Consider the following 18,032-nt stretch of genomic DNA (forward strand, 5'->3'; position numbering starts at 1 on the left):
GATTTTCAAAGGGCTGAAAACAATCTTTATCGTACTCATCTGTCACTATGTCAGGTTATTTTTTATTTTGTGTGTTTATCGTAAGGTTAACTTGTGTTAAATATTATGCAAAATAGCATTTCGCACAAGTATCACAAAACGACATTACTTGTGGCTATTTATAAAATTCAACGAAGGAACGCGTCAGTGATGCGCGGCGTTTAAGAGGTCCGACGAGCGTCGTTCCGGACTTAATTAGCTCTTTTTTCTTCCTCGGTCGGCAAGTTTCGAGGTAATGGCCGTTGAGCGGTAGCCCAGGGCCGGACGACCGCGCCATTAATCAGCGGCGGATGTCCACCGGCCGGATTTGAGAGATCAGCACACACTCTTGCTCTCCTTTTCCCGGGCGACTCGCGGAGGCTCGATATTTGCCGAAGTTCTTTGATAATCGGCCGCGGCGCCGGTATCGAGATCCCCGATATCGAGGGTGATAACAGCGCGGAACACGGCAGCCGGGCCGGGATCTAGGACACGTGAAAATCTTTTATCTGCACTGACCCAGACCTAATTCAGGATCCTCGGGTAATCAGACCCGGCTCGAAGTGGCGTGGCTTGCCGAGGCTTGGCGAGGCTTGTCGTGACCGAACGGCAACAGCCCACCCACATCGACCTAGTCCACGGGAATGATGGATACCCGGCCAATCGATAGCCACCGAATCGTTTCGATCGTACAGACCGGTGAACGAGCGGTAATTTTCGAGCCGGCCAGCTGCGTCCCGTCTATGCTAAACGCGTGTCGTAATTCCGGACGCAACTGGCCGTGATATCGCTGCTGCTCGCCTAATCGAGTGATCTTGGCGCGCGCCGAGCGTGCTCTCGGTCCACGCAGCGATTAACGCCGAGGAGCCCTTTACCGCCGCGTCTGCTTCGAAATCTTGCCGTCTTGTAATCCCGGTCACGTAGCGACTGTCTGAACCTGTTAAGCCTCTGATTTTTCACGTACGGTCTGCTCCTCGTCTTGGAAAGTGCTTAACGTCCGCCAAATTTGCGAATTATCGACGAAATCCTAGGACTGGCCCCGATCTTTGCACTATTTTTACTGCGAAATACATCCGATAATTGCCTACAAAATTATCTCTGCAATCTCAATAATTGGAAAATAAGGAATTTGATTCGTCACTTCGATAAAAAGTCCCAGCGAGCGATGTGATGTATTTTTCAGAATTTCCGTGGATTTCGTTATTGCACGCGATAACGTTTTATCCCCGCAGCATTACTTTTTTCCCTGCGAATCCCAGCGAGAAGTATCGCGAAGTACTACGATATTCCAGTAAACATTGTGCTGCGCAGGTATTAAAAGATTTTCCGACTGCAGAAACGCACGGTGCCTGGATTATAGCGTAGCAAAAGCGGAACCGACCCCCTTTGAAGTTTTCAATCTCCATTTAATAAGAACGAATTTCCATCCGTGTCGCGTAAAAGTGAATAAAACACTAGCTCACGGTTCGCAAACGTTTAATATTTACCGAGACCGTTTTCATTTTTCCCGCTCAGCGTGGGACTATTAACAATAAGTCAGACGAAATCCTACGACGGCCGGAGATCCCGTGACAAGGATTCAGAAGAATTACAATTATCTCTACCAAGAAATAGGACAGCGTCATATTTACGAAAAAGCTTATACGAACCGTGGACAAAGAGACGAGATTCTTATTACGCTCGCTCTTCCTTTAATTAAAAAGCTCCAAGATGGAGGAGCGGTTCAAATCTCGCAGAAATCGCAGGCTCGTTCCCGGGACGGTGCAGTCGCCCGACGCGGGCTGGAAATCGTTTGGAACGCCTTCTGGCGGGCAGCTCGACAAGCTGCACGAACGGAGAGCCCGCGAGCTCTACCGCTGAAAAGCTTTTAGAACGCTAGACAGCTTTCGTATCGCTCGACGGTACCTGCTTTACCAACCAACGCGTGGATCCTCAAGAAGCTTCACGAAAGAAACGCGGAGCGCTTTCCTGTGCTTTCAAATCCTACGTCATATTTTTTAGGGAGATCAAATTGCAATACTATCCGACATTTAAAATTTTTTTTCTAAACTTGCTGGTTTCGTAACTCGTTTCGTAGCGGTGCAAACAATTTTTGAAAATTAACGTAAATTTTCTAAATTGCTAACAGAGCTTATTATACCTCATCGAATTATTTATTCAGAATTTATGGACACTTCGTATTTTTCTTGTTTGACAGATTGCGGGAGTTCGTGGAAAATAAAAATCCATCAGTTCCAAAGCACGCAAGATTAGGTTTCTCTCTTTAAAAATGTCAATGAACTTAAAATATTATTAAGGCACCCATAACTAATGTCGTTTACTTTTCAATTGAATAGTATCACTTTGAATAATTTTATAATAATTTTGTGATAATGTCAGCTCGAGTAACTGTCATTTTATTTGCGGATGTGATTCATTATTACGCAAACAATTTTCTAATTAAATTTATTTTGTGCGTTCATTGTAATCTTCATTGTACGAAATATTGAATAAAATAACAATTTTCACAAGTATCAAAGAAAGATATTACGCATGGATACCCTTCATATATTTGTTTCATATTTTAGTCATACGTTTACGCTGTAACTGTAAAAAATCCGCGATCTAATCGTGCAATTCTCGAAAAGACGATTATGCGAACATAGTAAAGACTGCAAGCAGATTTACTCTAGACAAATACTCCCTATCTTACATCTCATATTCTATATTACACACACGTATGAACAATGGTACTTGTGGAGTGAATAAATTGCACGCAGAGCGCGACAAACCAGCGTCGCCCTTGTTCACCGGAAATCAGTGTTGCAGTGGTGAACAGCGTTGCACAGTTTCTATAAAACAAATCACTTTCAGTAGTTGGTTCGTTCGGTCTTATTTCTAATGCCGAGACAACGCAAGCTCTACTCGCGAGCAAGAGACGCGCGACAAAGTTAGTTGCACGGCGAAAGTTCCGGTAAGCTTACAAGCGAAGACTTTCTTCTCCAGGAAACTATGGTCGCCTAGCGATGAACTTTCTAGCTGGGATCGATCCTGCGGTAACTAGTTACCGTAGTCGAGAGCTACTTCTAATCACGGTGTAGCGAACAGAGTCAAAAGCTACTTGCGGCCGTTGGCTGATTGCTGATACGGAACCCTAACGGTTCGATTTTTAGCTAATGTCGCTGAATGATGCCGGCGAAGTTGCTCCGAATTTTTTCCCTTCGACCCTTCCATTGTGTCGGCGCCGACACAATGAATTGACAGGCGACGTTCAACGGGAGGGTTCGAAACGTTAATGAGCTGTGATACTCTCAAAGTACTTGTTTCAACGAGGCTCGAGCTCTTCGGGACGCGAACGTAAATCTAACGTGGCCTCCGACCAATGTTTTGTCGTCCGGAACAATTACGGTTTCGTGAAAGACAGGTAATCAATGCGAGATTGAAATTTTCCAACGCTCAAATCTGTTCCGCGTGGATTTGCCTGAATACTCGGGTCGAACAAAAATGTCTCCTCCCGATAAAAGGTTCATTACGATGCAAGAAACATGGAGATCTCGTGAAACTTTTCAAAAATATTCCACCGCGTTAGTTCGGAAATATAAATTGAAGAGACTCGTGCAATAAGAAGCAGTACGCTTTAGGAACATTTTAGTCGATGAACGAAGAGCCATGAAACTTACAGTTGCATTGTTAATCTTTTTCAATACACGATTATTGAGACCGTAAACATTTCGGGGAATTAATGAAGTTAATAAAAATATTATTTGCTAATAGAAGAATGCCAAACAAATTGTCTTACTCTTTTATGTTGTATTAATCTTTACGCGTCGATAACAATTTTTAGGTCCACACGTATATTCCGCCTCGTCTACTTTGTCTCGCTTTGGCACTACAGACCCAATAACTCGCATTACCACTGCTGCCAATAATTACTGTCAAATAGTTGACTTATTTGGCGCTTCTTTAGGCGTATTTCGCAGATCTGTTTCAAGAATATTGTAACTTCTGCACCTGTTCAACGATCTATATAAACTAATGAGCTTTTCCCGTTTACAAAGAAATAAAATAATTTAATTAAAGTAGAGTAATTCGAATTCTGTAACAAGTGAACTTATCATCTGCAAGCCCTTGAATTGCCCAGTCAACCAAAGCGTGCTTTTATTCTGATAGTCCGAGAATTTGGTCTCCCGCGAGACACAGTGCGTGAGATCTGCGAAGCGAGAGGCGTGAACGTATGCGAGAGAACTATGAGAAATGCGGCGGCTAAAGTGCACAGAGGGAGAACGCATAGAGAAAGCGCGCAGCTTAATGTGTTAATGTCACCGCTTCTTGCGCCGTGGCAGCTGACTACGACGGTCAGTCTGTCCGCCACCCGGTAGTATCACCAACAAGAACAACAATTTCTCGATCCAGCTCGTCATCTTCTCCGGCACATTCGAGCCCTCCCGGTAGCTGTTGTTAGGCAAGACATCGCGTTAAAGTGTTTCGTGCTACAGGCATCCCGCCACGGAGCCTAAACCAAGAGAGGAATCCTTACAGATATAACCGGACGGCTTTCGTTAGGCGCGGTCACCTAATTCGGCCACGGCCTCGTCCTTCGTGCTCAACCCTTAGCGATCTGTTTCGTTCTGGCAATGTCCTCTCGCTCGAAAAAAATTGCGGGACGCTGCCTTCAATTTCAAAATAATTTTCTACACTTGGAACATTTTTCAGAATTCAATTAAATCATCTGTCAATACAATTCTTCGGGACTGAATTAATCTCTGTATTAATAAAACTTTACAGAACCGAATGCATTCCTGCGTCAATAATATTTTTCGGAACTGAATTAATTTTCGTATTGTTTACATTTTTTAATTGAATTAATCTTTGTATTATTCACATTTTTCAGAATTGAATTAATTTTTTTATTATTCACATTTTTCGGAATTGAATTAATTTTGGTATTATTCACAGTTTTCAGAACTGAATTAATTTTTGTATTATTCACATTCTTCAGAACTAAATTATTTGTTGCACTGCTAATATTTTTAAGAATTCAATTAATTTCTCTATTAACACAATTTCTCAGAACTGAATTAATTTCCGTATTAATTGCACTTTTCAGAACCGAATTAATCTATGTATTAATAGAGTCTTTCCGGAATGATAGGCTTTCTGAAATAAACCTTTTCAAGGTCTTCGATATATTACGGTCGAACGATCAGACAACGACCCCGAGTGATTACCGAACAAAAAGCAGTGCATGCACGTGTAGTCAGATTGCGGGTCCTGTTGACTGCCGAGTAAAAAGTGGTAGCCGTTGGATGTAGTCGAGCGTCGAGGTCGAGTCGTTGGCAAAAAGTGATTGCAGCCGTCCACGGCCAGACGACACGATCGTTGACTCATTCGTCATAGAGCTGTCCGAGTACCAATTGTCTGGACATGATTGACTCCAATTTCAATTTGTATTGCAATCGTTACAGAATTATTATCACTAGATCTCTTGATACCGGTGATTCAACATACAATCTCACGCGAATATACAGGGTGTTTCTAAATTATACATACTCCGGGAAATGGGGGGTTCCTGAGGCAATCAAGGAATTTCCGTAATTTTCACGGTCACAATCTTTTCTCTCATTGCTTGCGAAAGATCCTTCGATACTCCAAAACATTCGAGGCATCTGTCTCATTCATTCCCTATTTTATGACCTTTACTCTCGTCGATTCTGCCGGCTTTCGACTGAAAATCCTTACACCGTGTTGCAGTTTGGAAACCTTTTTTTTCGTCAGAGCAATGGGAGAAAAGATTGTGACCGTGAAAATTACGGAAATTCCTTCGTACGGCCCCCATTTCCCGGAGTATGTTTAATTTAAAAACACTCTGTATACTATCAATTTCTCGAACGCAACCATCAAATTAGAATTACATTGATCTATTTTACTGTAATATGTTTTTCAGTGAATGTAGTTTTGAAGAATCGTTTAAGCAGTTGAGAGCATTATACACGAAACAGTAGATGCGAAAGTTGTTATTTATAGTAAAAACAATTTTAATTGATTCAGATGATTCTTAAACATTTTCAAAGGATATCGTTGCAAATTACGTTGCATTACCGCAATTCTTCAAGCGTACTGCGACGAGACGTTCTCTTCCCTCGAATATTCGAACTGTAACGTATCGAATATTCGGACGGCTCTATTTCAGGTCACAGCCAGCGCAAAGTAGTTAAGTCCGTTTATAGTCAGACCGCGCGCAGTAGTACACGTTCAAGACTTTGGCCGTGTTCCGTTTAATCCTATTCCGCGAAGAATAGACCGCGGAGCCTCCGCGTGGAAAACGAATTCCGTGGTGGAAATTACCACTATCAAATTTATTATGGAGAAAAAGTTGAGGACAAATTTCCGACCACTTACTAACTTCTTACAACGAACGAGAAAGCAGATCTCTTAAACGATCAACAAAAAGTTTCGTATTATCTAAAACTGTACATCAAACAACTTTTACATGATTCCTTGAATCTATTAAAATTCATCTTCCTTTAATCGTTCGTTTGATTAGATTATTAATGATTTGGAACAGTTTTAATTATTTTCTCGATTTAAAAGTTTTCAGTGTTTTATCATTTTTTCATTTATTCTTTCAAGGAATTCTTCCAAGCGTTCTATATTTCATTTTTAGATTTTCAGCTCTTTAATTGTTTTATTCGATCAACGATTATTTTTCCCAATTTTTAAAGCGTTCTCGATTTTTAGAGTTCTCTATTTCTTCGATCTATTCGCCCAGACTTCTCACAATTATCGTCGAATTCAATCCTAGACATTCACTTATAGACATTCAATTGTGATACTCGTCACGCTGTATTACTTTTTCCAATTTCCCACTGATCCTCAACAACGTGCTCGAGATTGTTTTCAAACTTTCAGCAGTCTCTTCTATTTTATTAGATTTCGTCCCATTAATCACGGATATCCGTGGTCGATTGATAACAAAAGGTGCCGCTGATTGCGAGAGGAATGTTGCGAAAACGAAACTGTTCGGACTACAAAGGCTTAATCCACTCAGGTAATGAGTCGTCTATCCTGTCCGTCGAAAAAAAGCGGGGGGGGGGGGGGGGGTGACAGGAACTGTGGGGAGCAACTGTATTTGCCTCGGGTTCGTTATTCGACGCCGATCATGGGAGGCCGTGTCGCGTTGCGTTCTCAATTTTTGATCGCGCGCGAAACTCGATCGCCGCTCGCCGCTAATAAAGAGAGAACCTCGTGATGCCGTGCACGTGATCCAAGAACAGAAAGAAATCCAACCGCGCGATCGGCGGACACAGTATATGTATCTCGATCGGGCGAGCTCTCGGCGAGTTCCTTGCGCTCGCCGCGCCCTCGTTACCCGTCAATTATCCGTCAATGCGCCCCCCGTCAAATTGGATCCTGCGGCTTCCTCTTTTGACGTCGACGGATTTTCGAAGATCCGACAAGGAGAGCGGCAGACCGTGGAAATCGCTTTTCTAATGGCCTTTGTAATAGGACGCGACGAGAACGTTTCTGACATTGTACGGAACGGTGCCTCCCCCGTCGTATCCGGCGCAATCACTGGAGAGTCAAAATCGAAACGGATTATCCGGTTCGCCTCCATTTTCCGGAGTCTAATCCTTCGCGGAAATTTCGACAATATTCTGAGACGCTCCGCGAGACAAACTTCAAAGAATATATTCTGAACAGTTTTTTTTTACTTTGAATCCAGCTTTGAATCACCGTGTTCTTATAAATTTCGTGCCGCTTAAGCGATTTTTTAAATTGGAAGAAAATGATGTTCTCTTGTTGCTCATATTACTAGGTGTCCAGAAAAGTTAGGACCAAGCATACACTGTATGTATTACTGAGACCAAAGAGGTGAGAAAGATTTACATAAACTTAGTCTGAAAAAGTTTTATTGAAAATATATCACCTTTTAAAAATATTTATTATTTATTGTGTTAGTTATAAGAAATATTCAAAACACTCCTTCCCTCTCTCGCAAAAATGCAGGTTCTGTTAGTCAAATTAGTGATTGTAGAACTCTTTCAAATATTCCATCTGTGTTGAATTTAATAGCAAATGCATTTTGAGTACATTTCCAAAGTTGATTTTCAAAGAAAATCTTTTTAACAACTATTTTTAGACGTACGTTTATATGATCATTTTTCATCTATTTACCTCGATACTGCATAGTATATGCTTGAACCCAACCATTTCGAATGCCCTGTATAAGTACCCGGATACGTGAAAGCAGGCAACAAGTACGAACCTTCGTTTCCTTTTCACGAAATGATTTCAACCGAAAAAGTTCCAACGATTGTAACTTCAAATATAATGGTACGGCGGAGGTTTCGCGAATCGCTAAAATTCTCAAACAGTCTTGTAATATCGCAGGTGCCGAGACGAGGGCTAGTCAATTTTCGATCGAGAGGCCCGAACGTGAAAAATTGGAGACGTTATGGAATTCTAGAAACGCGCGAGTACTCCGTAGAATGCCATAATATAAGACCGTGGGTTGTTGCCATTCCAAAAGCGAATTCCGCGTCCGGACGGGGCATTTTCACGATCGAAGAAATCGCGAAGGACGTGGGCGTGTCTTTCAATAACCGATCGCCCCGTGCAACGCGAATTCATCGAACACAAATATTGAACTTTGTAGATTCGCGATAGACAATTAACGGGGCGACGACGACTGGGGAAAGTAGGATCGAGTGCGACACGGTCTCGATCGCGGACAGGAGCGAGACCGAGGATCGATGAGACCGCGTGGGCGTGGCCTTGGGGAACGTTAAATCGATTATCGATTCCGCGGTCGGTCTGTTACGAGGTTTACGGGCAGCCGTTGTGTTGGAACTTGTGTAACCAGATCCCGTGGAATCGTGGAAACTAGCTTGGCGCGTGTGCCTTTTAGGGACGAAGGACGAGATCGTACTTACATGTAAATCGTGCACGCCACGAAAAACGTCAGAACCAGCGAGTATGGTAGACAGACGTAACAGACTCCGAGGGAGCGCAGTAAAATGTTGCTAATGACCAGCAGAGCCACAGAGTCCAAGATCAGGGCTCCGATACCCATATCACACTATCAGCACATCTTAGACGTGTCCGCCGAATGTTATCACTGATCCGGGGCTATGCACGGACCTCGCCACTTGTCGACCACGTTTCGTCTTTCTTGCCAACGATCATCGCACTCGCGACAGCGCACTCTAAAGCACCGACAGTCTTAGAAAGCGATCTCCGGAGCTCGACGCGCGAGAGACTCTACGGTATAAAAATAACATTCGCCTAGAAGAGCACAAGAACATTACCGCATTGCGAGGCTGGTCTCCTAATGATTTTTGAAAACGGCTTAAAGGATCAGCGAACTATGAGCTAAGCTTTTGCTCAGTTATTTCACTCGTTGTTTTCTACTTTTATTTCTCGATTATCCCACCTTTTCCGTCTTTTAAAATCTACTCAAGCTCCTCCGCTTCTCTCGATAAGAAGAGACGGTATTTACTTTCGTCTAATTTCACACCGTCAGCCATAAGTCCTCGAAACGGCGAGAGAACGTGGGAAAAGCGAGAGCGACGCGCACAGTATAAAGCGGATGATATTGCTCGCAGGATCATCAGACCGGTCGCGAAATAAAACGGCAGGGAAAAATATGTCACGAACACGTGCGTAGAGTTAACGTAACGGCGACACACCGGAAAACTCGCGCGAAAATCCCGTGGAAATTTTCGAGATCTTATAACGCGGGGAAAAGGGGCTGGAGTATTACAAGAGCGGGAGAACGAACGGAGAATTCGCGGGACGGGACAATAGCAGCGTCGCCTACTTTGCGCCGAGAAATCCCAGGATACAAAGATCCTTATCGGAAGCAGCATTCTTCCCTCGCGCTCCATTTACTCGATCGCGATCTCCTGCTTTCCGGTCGTGCTCTTCGTTAACCGGACGCCCGTGATTCCTTTTTCGACGGAAAACTCGGCTGCTGTCGGCTTACTCCGCCAGACAAGCGGATGCGCCCGAAATTCCGGAGTTATATTGCTCCGGGCAAATAAATGGCCGATAATAAAATGAGCATTGCTGTCACGTCGTCGTCCTTTTTGCGCATGCTTTGAACATTTTAGAAATATTTATGAAACGCGTCTCAGCAGAATCTGACCACTACGTTTTAAATTAGAAAAATGACTAACGGATCACACGGCGAGTAAATCTGAGGTAAAAGTGGATTTTACGAGCAACGAAGTAAGAAAAATTCCAGCACAAAGCGAACGAATCCGGCCATTCGTTGCCCGTGCATAGCAGCAGAATTTATCCGTACGTATCAAATGACAAGATCTGGCGAATTCGCGGCCGATTTTCGAGAGTAATTAACGTACCATCGGGCGCGATTCGTGGCGCGACAAGATGGCGAGCTCCGGTGCGTGAACGCACTGCCAACGAACCCCGGGCGCGATCCGTTCATCGAAACGCGAACCGAAACAGATCTTCATCGACGGCGAACTGAAGCCGTGCATACGGCCGACCGCTAACTATCGTGTCGCCAGAGGAGATATACCATTGGTCTGGCCGATGCTACGTCGAGGTATCTCCTCAGTGACGTACCGATATGCTATCGACATGTTTCTCGAAGCACGCACTGTTTACCTTTTACGGGAGCCCACGAGGCCGACACGGGTTACGATTCGAGAAACCGCATCCGCTCACTCATTAAGCCGGGTTTGCGGTTCAATTAATCCTGATCCGTTGGTTCGACCGACTCCTGTCGTCCTGCTACCTAAACCAATTTGCGAGCACTGTCGGCTCCTTTTCCACACCCGTCTTTCGTATCAGATCTTGGTCTTCTAAACTATTTAAGATCTCAATGAACATGACACGTTTGACCTGTCATCGGATCATTCGATGGATAGTCGAATTTATTGGGTTCGGAATTCGAGCTCGAAGTAATGTTTAATGTATCAGATTTTAGAATTAAAGTCTAATTTCCGAGCTGGCTATGACTAGTTTCATGTTTCACGAACGAAACGAAGTCGAAGCCGACGTAAAATTGATGGACACGTTGAGCAGTGCTAACCTTGTTAGAAGGGTCAGGTTATGATGTGAGAAGACTCCGAGCGAAGATCTTCTGCAGCCTGATTACGTTCAATCGACCGCGTATAGCCGTACGAATTGTGGCGAGGAAATTTTTGGTCGGCGAAACGCAATGGTAACCGCGGGCTGAAGAAAAGGGGGCAGCGGCGAGCATAGACGAGGTTGGGCCGAAGGCAGCGGTTTACGATACAGACGGTTCAAAGGCTTCAGAAAGCTTGTAACCACTGAGAAGAAATACCACGGCTGAATGAAGGATCACGTTAAAAAATGGACTTGTGGGAAAATATGCTTAGGTAACGCCGAATTAGGGTTTCACTATCGTTCATGTCTCGCCTTGGCGTGAAATTAGCACCTGCCCGCGCGCGGCCAATTACGGTTCGGCGACAGCTGTTACGCGTAACGTAATTTACGGAAACGAAACGAATCCGCTGTGGAACGCGTAGACTGTTCCACTTCGATGGAATCGATGGGAAACGGTGTGTACCGAGGTCGACAGCGTGACTCGCTCCGTCGACGACCAAAAACCGACTCCACTGATCGACGAGAACATCCGTCGGACGCGAAAATAATTAAAAGTATCTCGAAACGTTGCGCGTTTGCAGACGGACGTCGGGCTGGAATCGAAACCGATTCGAATGGCCCGAGTTATTTTGTCGCCTGCACGCCTACCTGCTCCGCGAACGGTATCTCAAATCCTGGAATTATTATCGGCAAATATGCAGCTGCCGACCCGAATTTCTTAAGGTCGTCTGACTTTATTAAAACCAATAAAGACAGTTTTCAAGCAGCTCACAAATCGTTCGTTTCTACAACCTTTTAAAAGGGTTTCCAATTTGGCAAGATTAGATTTTCATTTGTTATGCTGGCCAGAAAGTTCGCGCTGTTTTCGGCGATTCTTGAAGTAACAAAATGCAATTAATTTTAGTTAATTTGTATGAATCAGACAGTAATTTGACAGATAACACTTTTACCTTAAATCATGTAGAAATATATTGGTAATCTAATTCAGTTGGCTAGTACGGTAGAAACTACGAGATGAAAAACGAAGATATAGATTCTCGGCAGGTTATGGCGTTTTATTTCGAAAGCGGTATAAATGCGAGAATGCAAAACGTGGCGAATATAATGCCAGATGTAATGCATTCTTATAATGCGATAAGAATGCGTGTGTCAAAAGTGTGTTGCGAGATTTCGTTTTATATAAATAGATTTGTAATATATTAGACAATTATATTTCTGACATCCGCGTGGCATAACGCGAGAGGTAGGTGTAGAGCGTTGATTAGACCGTGAACGGAGATTTGCCTAATGTATTCGTGACACAGATCGATAAGGTATCTATACTTTGAGGTTTCGATGCTCGAATCCATCGTCTCCAATGTTCCAGAACTTTTTAATTAGTTTTATTAATTTAATACGGTTCCTTTTCTCGAGCTTGTACTTCGATAGGATATTATATTTATTTAAATATTGTACTATTTATTTCACTGTAATGTATGCTGGGATGAACAAATTTATTCAATCTTCTCCTTCTAAAATAAAGCATGCGCATTCGGTCATCCTAATCAACTAAGTAAGTTCAGTGTTAACTATCACTTGGGCATATCTTTTGGCTCTACCAATGAATATATGCAATCGGTTCTCAAAATCGTCAATGTAACTCAACTTAGGCGTTCGTTATTCTAGTTTTGTATGTTCCATTGTTACATCCTCATCTATTTTTGTTGTAATAGGACTTTATAACGCGCCGAATAAATAAATAATAAGCGCTTCGATTAATAATGTTGACTTCTACGCCAAATTTGAGCATTTATTTCCATGACAAACTGAAATTTGTCATCATTTTCTTATCAATAAATGGATCTCGCATCGAAAGAACTATTCGTTTTTTTAAGCCAACCATTCATCGAGCCAAGTTCATTCGTTTCGTAAGAATGAAAGTATTATCCTGAAAATCCGTGCTGCGTTTAGTGTTTTTCAAATAGTTTTTTTTTACACATTTGCAACATGACGCCGAGCATTTTCATGTTCAAAAACGATTTTGTCATGTCATTGGTCGTGTTCTAGTCGCTTTTTCTTGAATGCTCGGTTCAATTTTATTAATTGTTGTTTAGCAGTTCATGGATATACAAGTCCCCTATTATCCCATGAAATACACAGCAATGCTTTCTTTTTATGCATATTGCACACCGGTTGCGATATTAAAGACTACCTTGGGTCTGACCATTTAAATTAAACCATTTTTCATCACCTATCGTAATTTCATGGCAAATTCCTTTCCTTTATTATCTAGCAATGAAAATAACACAAGTGATTATATCACCTTTATATCGCCTTTCAATGTCTCTTTGCCTTAATTCACACGGTACCCATTTTTCTTTCATTTGGATCTTTCTCAATGTGTGTAGACGATTGGAAATGATCGACTGGACACCATTCGAGTTTTCACCCAATAATTCTTGCAAGTCTGAATCTTTAAACTTCTTTTATTGAGCTAGACGCTCCTTATCTTTTACATCAAAATTATTATTTTTAAAACGTTTAAATCATCGTTCACAAGCTTTTTGGATTAAAGTATATTTAACATAAACTTCGTGCAGCAATCGATAACTTCCAACAGTCGTTTCATTCAAATAATAAAAGACTATTAAACTTCTTCGCAAAACGTTTTTTCCTAGTACGAAATTTAATATTTTCGAAATAATGATAAAACTATGTTTCTTGCATAATAACAATTAATAATAAATTAGCTTTTTAATGTTGTACGTTTACCCTCCAAAATATCATGGATATCAATTCGTCGTTACTAAACAATGTATTATTAACGCGATCTCTTGTCAGAGTCGATATTATTGATTGAAATACCTGTTAAATAAATAAATAAATAAATATACGTGTCGACAGTTTCATCCAGCATAGCAGTTCTCGCACATCCGCAGACGCGAACGCATCGATTCGCAACTGCGAAGAGGTATCGTTTTCCCACGGAAACAAATAAATTCGTTAAAATTCCGCTTCGATAATCGATAAAGGACAATCGAAGGAATCCTCGGCAGCTTCTGAGTCGCGCATACATCGATTCGTGCAGATATATAAAAATGTATCAGATGATGTATTATAATAGGAACGAATACGGTGACGCGTTCTAATTTCAGCCATGCATTATACGATGGCCCCCGTTCGGCAGCGTGCCGCATAACGAGAAGCTTGCGAACTTTTTCCACCGAAAGTTTATGACTCATTCATATTTATCGACCTTCCGGTTATCAAACGCTGTAACTAACTGAAACTGCTTGGTCGATCGTGGAACCGGAGGAATCGTCGCTGCGAGAACACCGTCATCTTATTCTTGTCTTCCGTGTATATGTGGAACAGGTAACACAAGGAGACAGAAGACGACGAAGAAAAGAGAGATAGGGGTCAGACGCAGTCGGCGCGAGGTATGATATTTAATCGCGACCGATTGAACCCTATCAGGAGGAATTATTCACCAGTTCTCTTCTTCGACAGCGTTGCTGTGAAATTCCAGCGAAAAGTTCGCGAAAACACCTCTCTGGTAAAATCGTAACTAATATTTCGGTAGAAAAATCGAGAGGTTTAGAGGAGCACGAACTTCGACCGGGTTTACGACGCGCGCGTGACTTCCTTCGCCGTTTTAGGCAGCGAGATTTCGTCACGCGTTTTTACGACGCGCCATTATTTTATCGATTTGCTAGCACCGGCCCGCAATTTCGAGATCGACTTTCGGACAGTTTCCGCCAAATATTTGACTGGCCTCGGGGTTCTTTTTTTAAAAAAGTCACAAGCCCGTTTTTGCACCGGAGTTTCGCGTGTAAACGTGCACTACTACTCAATTTTTAAACGCAGCTAATATTTGCTATGTAGGAAAACTTTGAATTCTATCTGCATCGGATTCTGCCAGACAGGTTGTGCTACGTTTCTGACAATATTAAATAAAACGTCTCAATAACGTCCGTTTTATAACGTTTTTAACACGTTTTATTTAAAACAGTAAAAAGATATCCATTTTGAGACGTTTTTAAGTCGTCTTCAAGATCTTCCAAAACAGACGTCTTAAAAACGGCTTAAAAAATCCGAAATTGGACATTGTTTTAACACCTAAAAGATCTCTTTAAGAAACTTGAAAATTCGTTAACAAACTTCGGGCCTAAAAAGACGCCTTAAAAACGTCCATAAACTGTCCGTAAAACGTCCTTAAGATGTCTTCCAAACATCTAAAAGACGACTTGATTTGTCATTTGTATGAACACAAGACGTTTCTGGGACATTTCTAGAACGTTCGTAGAACACTCTTGTGGTGTCTTAAATGGTGTCCTCTGGTTATAATACTCAAGGATTTTTAGTCAAGCGAAACATGAAAATTGAGCAAGTTACAAGCTATCAAACTGGATCATGAAAAACTTTTTCTATTCGAAACTCTCGAAAACTACTGGCACATTTTAAGTAGCAAAGTTCTGTACTTTCTAACGATGAATCCAGCTGTTCCAGCAGATCCAAAAATACTGCGCTCGATCAAACAATAAATTGAGGAATAGCAATTATTTGTTGACATTGTTTCCTGTAAATAAAAGTTCAAATTCCTATCGGTCAATTTGCAGTAAACTTTATTGCACAGTAGAAAAATATGCAGCGCATCGCAGCAAAGTTGCGCGCACGATGCAAATCAACGTCTCTGCAACTGAAACTGCACGAAAATTGCAGTCGTCAGAATAAAATTCCAAAGTTCCTGCGGAGAACTTCGATGTCTGCCAAATACGCAAAGATTCTTCACCGATTCGGTCGCGGTCGAAGAAAAGTGTTAAAACTCGAGAGCTCGGCACTCTGATGAGTTCGTGTGGCCGTATTAAATCGAATTACCGCGCTCGCAGCAGTCACCGGCCACGTTTCATTAATTAAAAGTTCCGTCGACGCGCGACGCCAGGAAACGAACGGGAAACATTAATTATATCCATGGGGAGGCTGACACGCCCCTCCTGGCAGTCCGCACAGGTACAACTGGCAACGCACCCCGTTTTTGCAACGGGCCTCATCTCCTGTCATTCCATAGTCGTCCATCTCGGAAGCACACGTGCACAGTTCGCTGGCAAAGACAACGCATGCAGTGTTTCGTGGCGGTCAGCGGAGAGATGGGCGATTTAAATAATACTTCCGAGCCGCGAACGAAAGAGCGAGAGACCAATTTCACGGTCGAACGAGTGGTTTACGTTTCTCGGACCGATTCCCAACGATTCTTCTGGATTTTCTGTGCCGAGTGCCCGAAGAGCCAATTTACTCGGTTGTTTTCGATTCTTTGAGCGGCGCCGAGCAATCAAAGTTGATTTTCTCGGCTGGAAACGAAATCTATGATGCATACACACGATTTCAATATGAAAATCTCAGAACTTTGTCTACGGTTATTGTTAGAACGCGGCGAGAAGGCGTATCGAGTCGTGGAATATACGAGAATTTTGATAAACATATTTGAATTTGACCTTTCGATGCAAATTCGATTCGGTGTGTATTATTTAACCCATCTCTGGTCAGCGATTGCACGGGACACACATTGTTTATTGATAAGACACAGTCGGAATGATCGCAGAGCACTGGGAACTTACCTGCCGGAAACCTTGCGGTTTATCTTGACTTACAGTTTTACCTGTAGGATTGGGCGTGGGTCACTATCTACGTTTTTATCTTCACTAACGATCGTTTGGACGTATCTACAATTACAATATCTTTTCTCAGAGGAGGCATGTTTATCAAATAAATCCACATTACAATCGGGAAGAGAGTTATGTTTGACCACACGACATGGATGTTTGCTGCACGATCACAGGGGTACACATAAATGCGCGCGGGGTCGTTTAATCGAATCCCGATGCAACGAAAAACTAAGTAACGACGAGCGGCACTTCAATGGCATCGCTATGAAATACCTCCGGGCACGTAATAACGCGTGAAATCGCCATCGCCGGGAATAAAGCTACCAGAGAAGAGGGGAATTCACGGAGTCACAAATTACCTATTCAGGTATAAACTTTATTACCACCAGCAGTGCTTTCAATTTATTATTTTCCGTACAATCAGTTCTTATCGCCGGACTGCGGATTTTTATACGCTCCCGTGGAGCTCGTTGGAAACTCGAAACAAATACAAAGCGTGCATTAACCCCTCGCTTGATTACGTACGAGCAACTTATTTAATTTCACCAAAAATTCTCGGCGGAAACTGAAACGCTTCCGCGTGCAAAACAGTGGCTGCTGTTTCATTCTTGATGAAGCAATTAAATCTGGGACAGGCTCCCGTAGGAAGGGGTTAATTTCTCATTCCGTCAGCCGCGAAAAGGGAGAGAATTTTTCGGATAAAAATCCGCAGTGTCGTCATAAAGAATGCAGGGGGAAGCGCTCGGTGTCGCAGGCGATCGCAAAGCCGTACACAAAATCGGAACACCACAATCACCACAGAGACAGCGGGAGTAATCATCGCAATAACAATCAAGGGGAGGGGACAAAAAGAATCACTCGAGACAAGACTCATCCAATCTTCCGGTTAAGGGCTGCTCGGATGACAAAGAGGTGGGGAGAGGATATCTGCAATATGCAAGCGCGAAGAAACGCGGACGCGTACTCGGCGTCTCCGTTTCCTCCGGGTTGGACCATTCGAACGCGTGAAATTGAGATCGCTGCCATTTGTCTAACGGAGAACAATGGGCGTTGCGAACGCGACCGGCGTCGGATAGGTGGGGGGGGGGGGGGGCGAGAATATCGTCGCGAAGGAAATACGGGTTCCGTTTTCGGGGCTTCCGCGTCTCGATTTCGATTTCCCGCGTTTTGTTTTCCGAAAAGGGAATTCTCGCGGAGGCATTCCGATCGGGAGCGAGAGGGCGGGGCTTGGTGGCCCTCGCACCGCCCTCTCGCCGCCCAACGTCTCTCCGGACCGAGTAATTGAGTAGTGCGTGA

General features: G+C 43.0%; 1 protein-coding gene across 6 annotated transcripts in view; it reads right to left on the minus strand.

Moving 5' to 3' along the window:
- Shaker (potassium voltage-gated channel protein Shaker) overlaps positions 1–18,032 on the minus strand; it is a 246,968-nt gene that overhangs the window by 223,768 nt on the left and 5,168 nt on the right. The window contains exon 1 of one of the 6 annotated variants that reach the window (XM_078186985.1): positions 4,321–4,502. The exons of the other annotated variants lie outside the window; for them this stretch is intronic. Within the exon in view, the coding sequence (XP_078043111.1) occupies positions 4,321–4,418 (98 nt within the window). The 5' untranslated portion in view covers positions 4,419–4,502. Of the gene's footprint in view, positions 1–4,320; positions 4,503–18,032 lie in introns of those variants that run through there. 6 annotated transcript variants of the gene reach the window in all.

The sequence above is a fragment of the Augochlora pura genome, chromosome 7 (genome assembly GCF_028453695.1).
Source record: "Augochlora pura isolate Apur16 chromosome 7, APUR_v2.2.1, whole genome shotgun sequence".
NCBI classification, from domain to species: Eukaryota; Metazoa; Arthropoda; class Insecta; order Hymenoptera; family Halictidae; genus Augochlora; species Augochlora pura.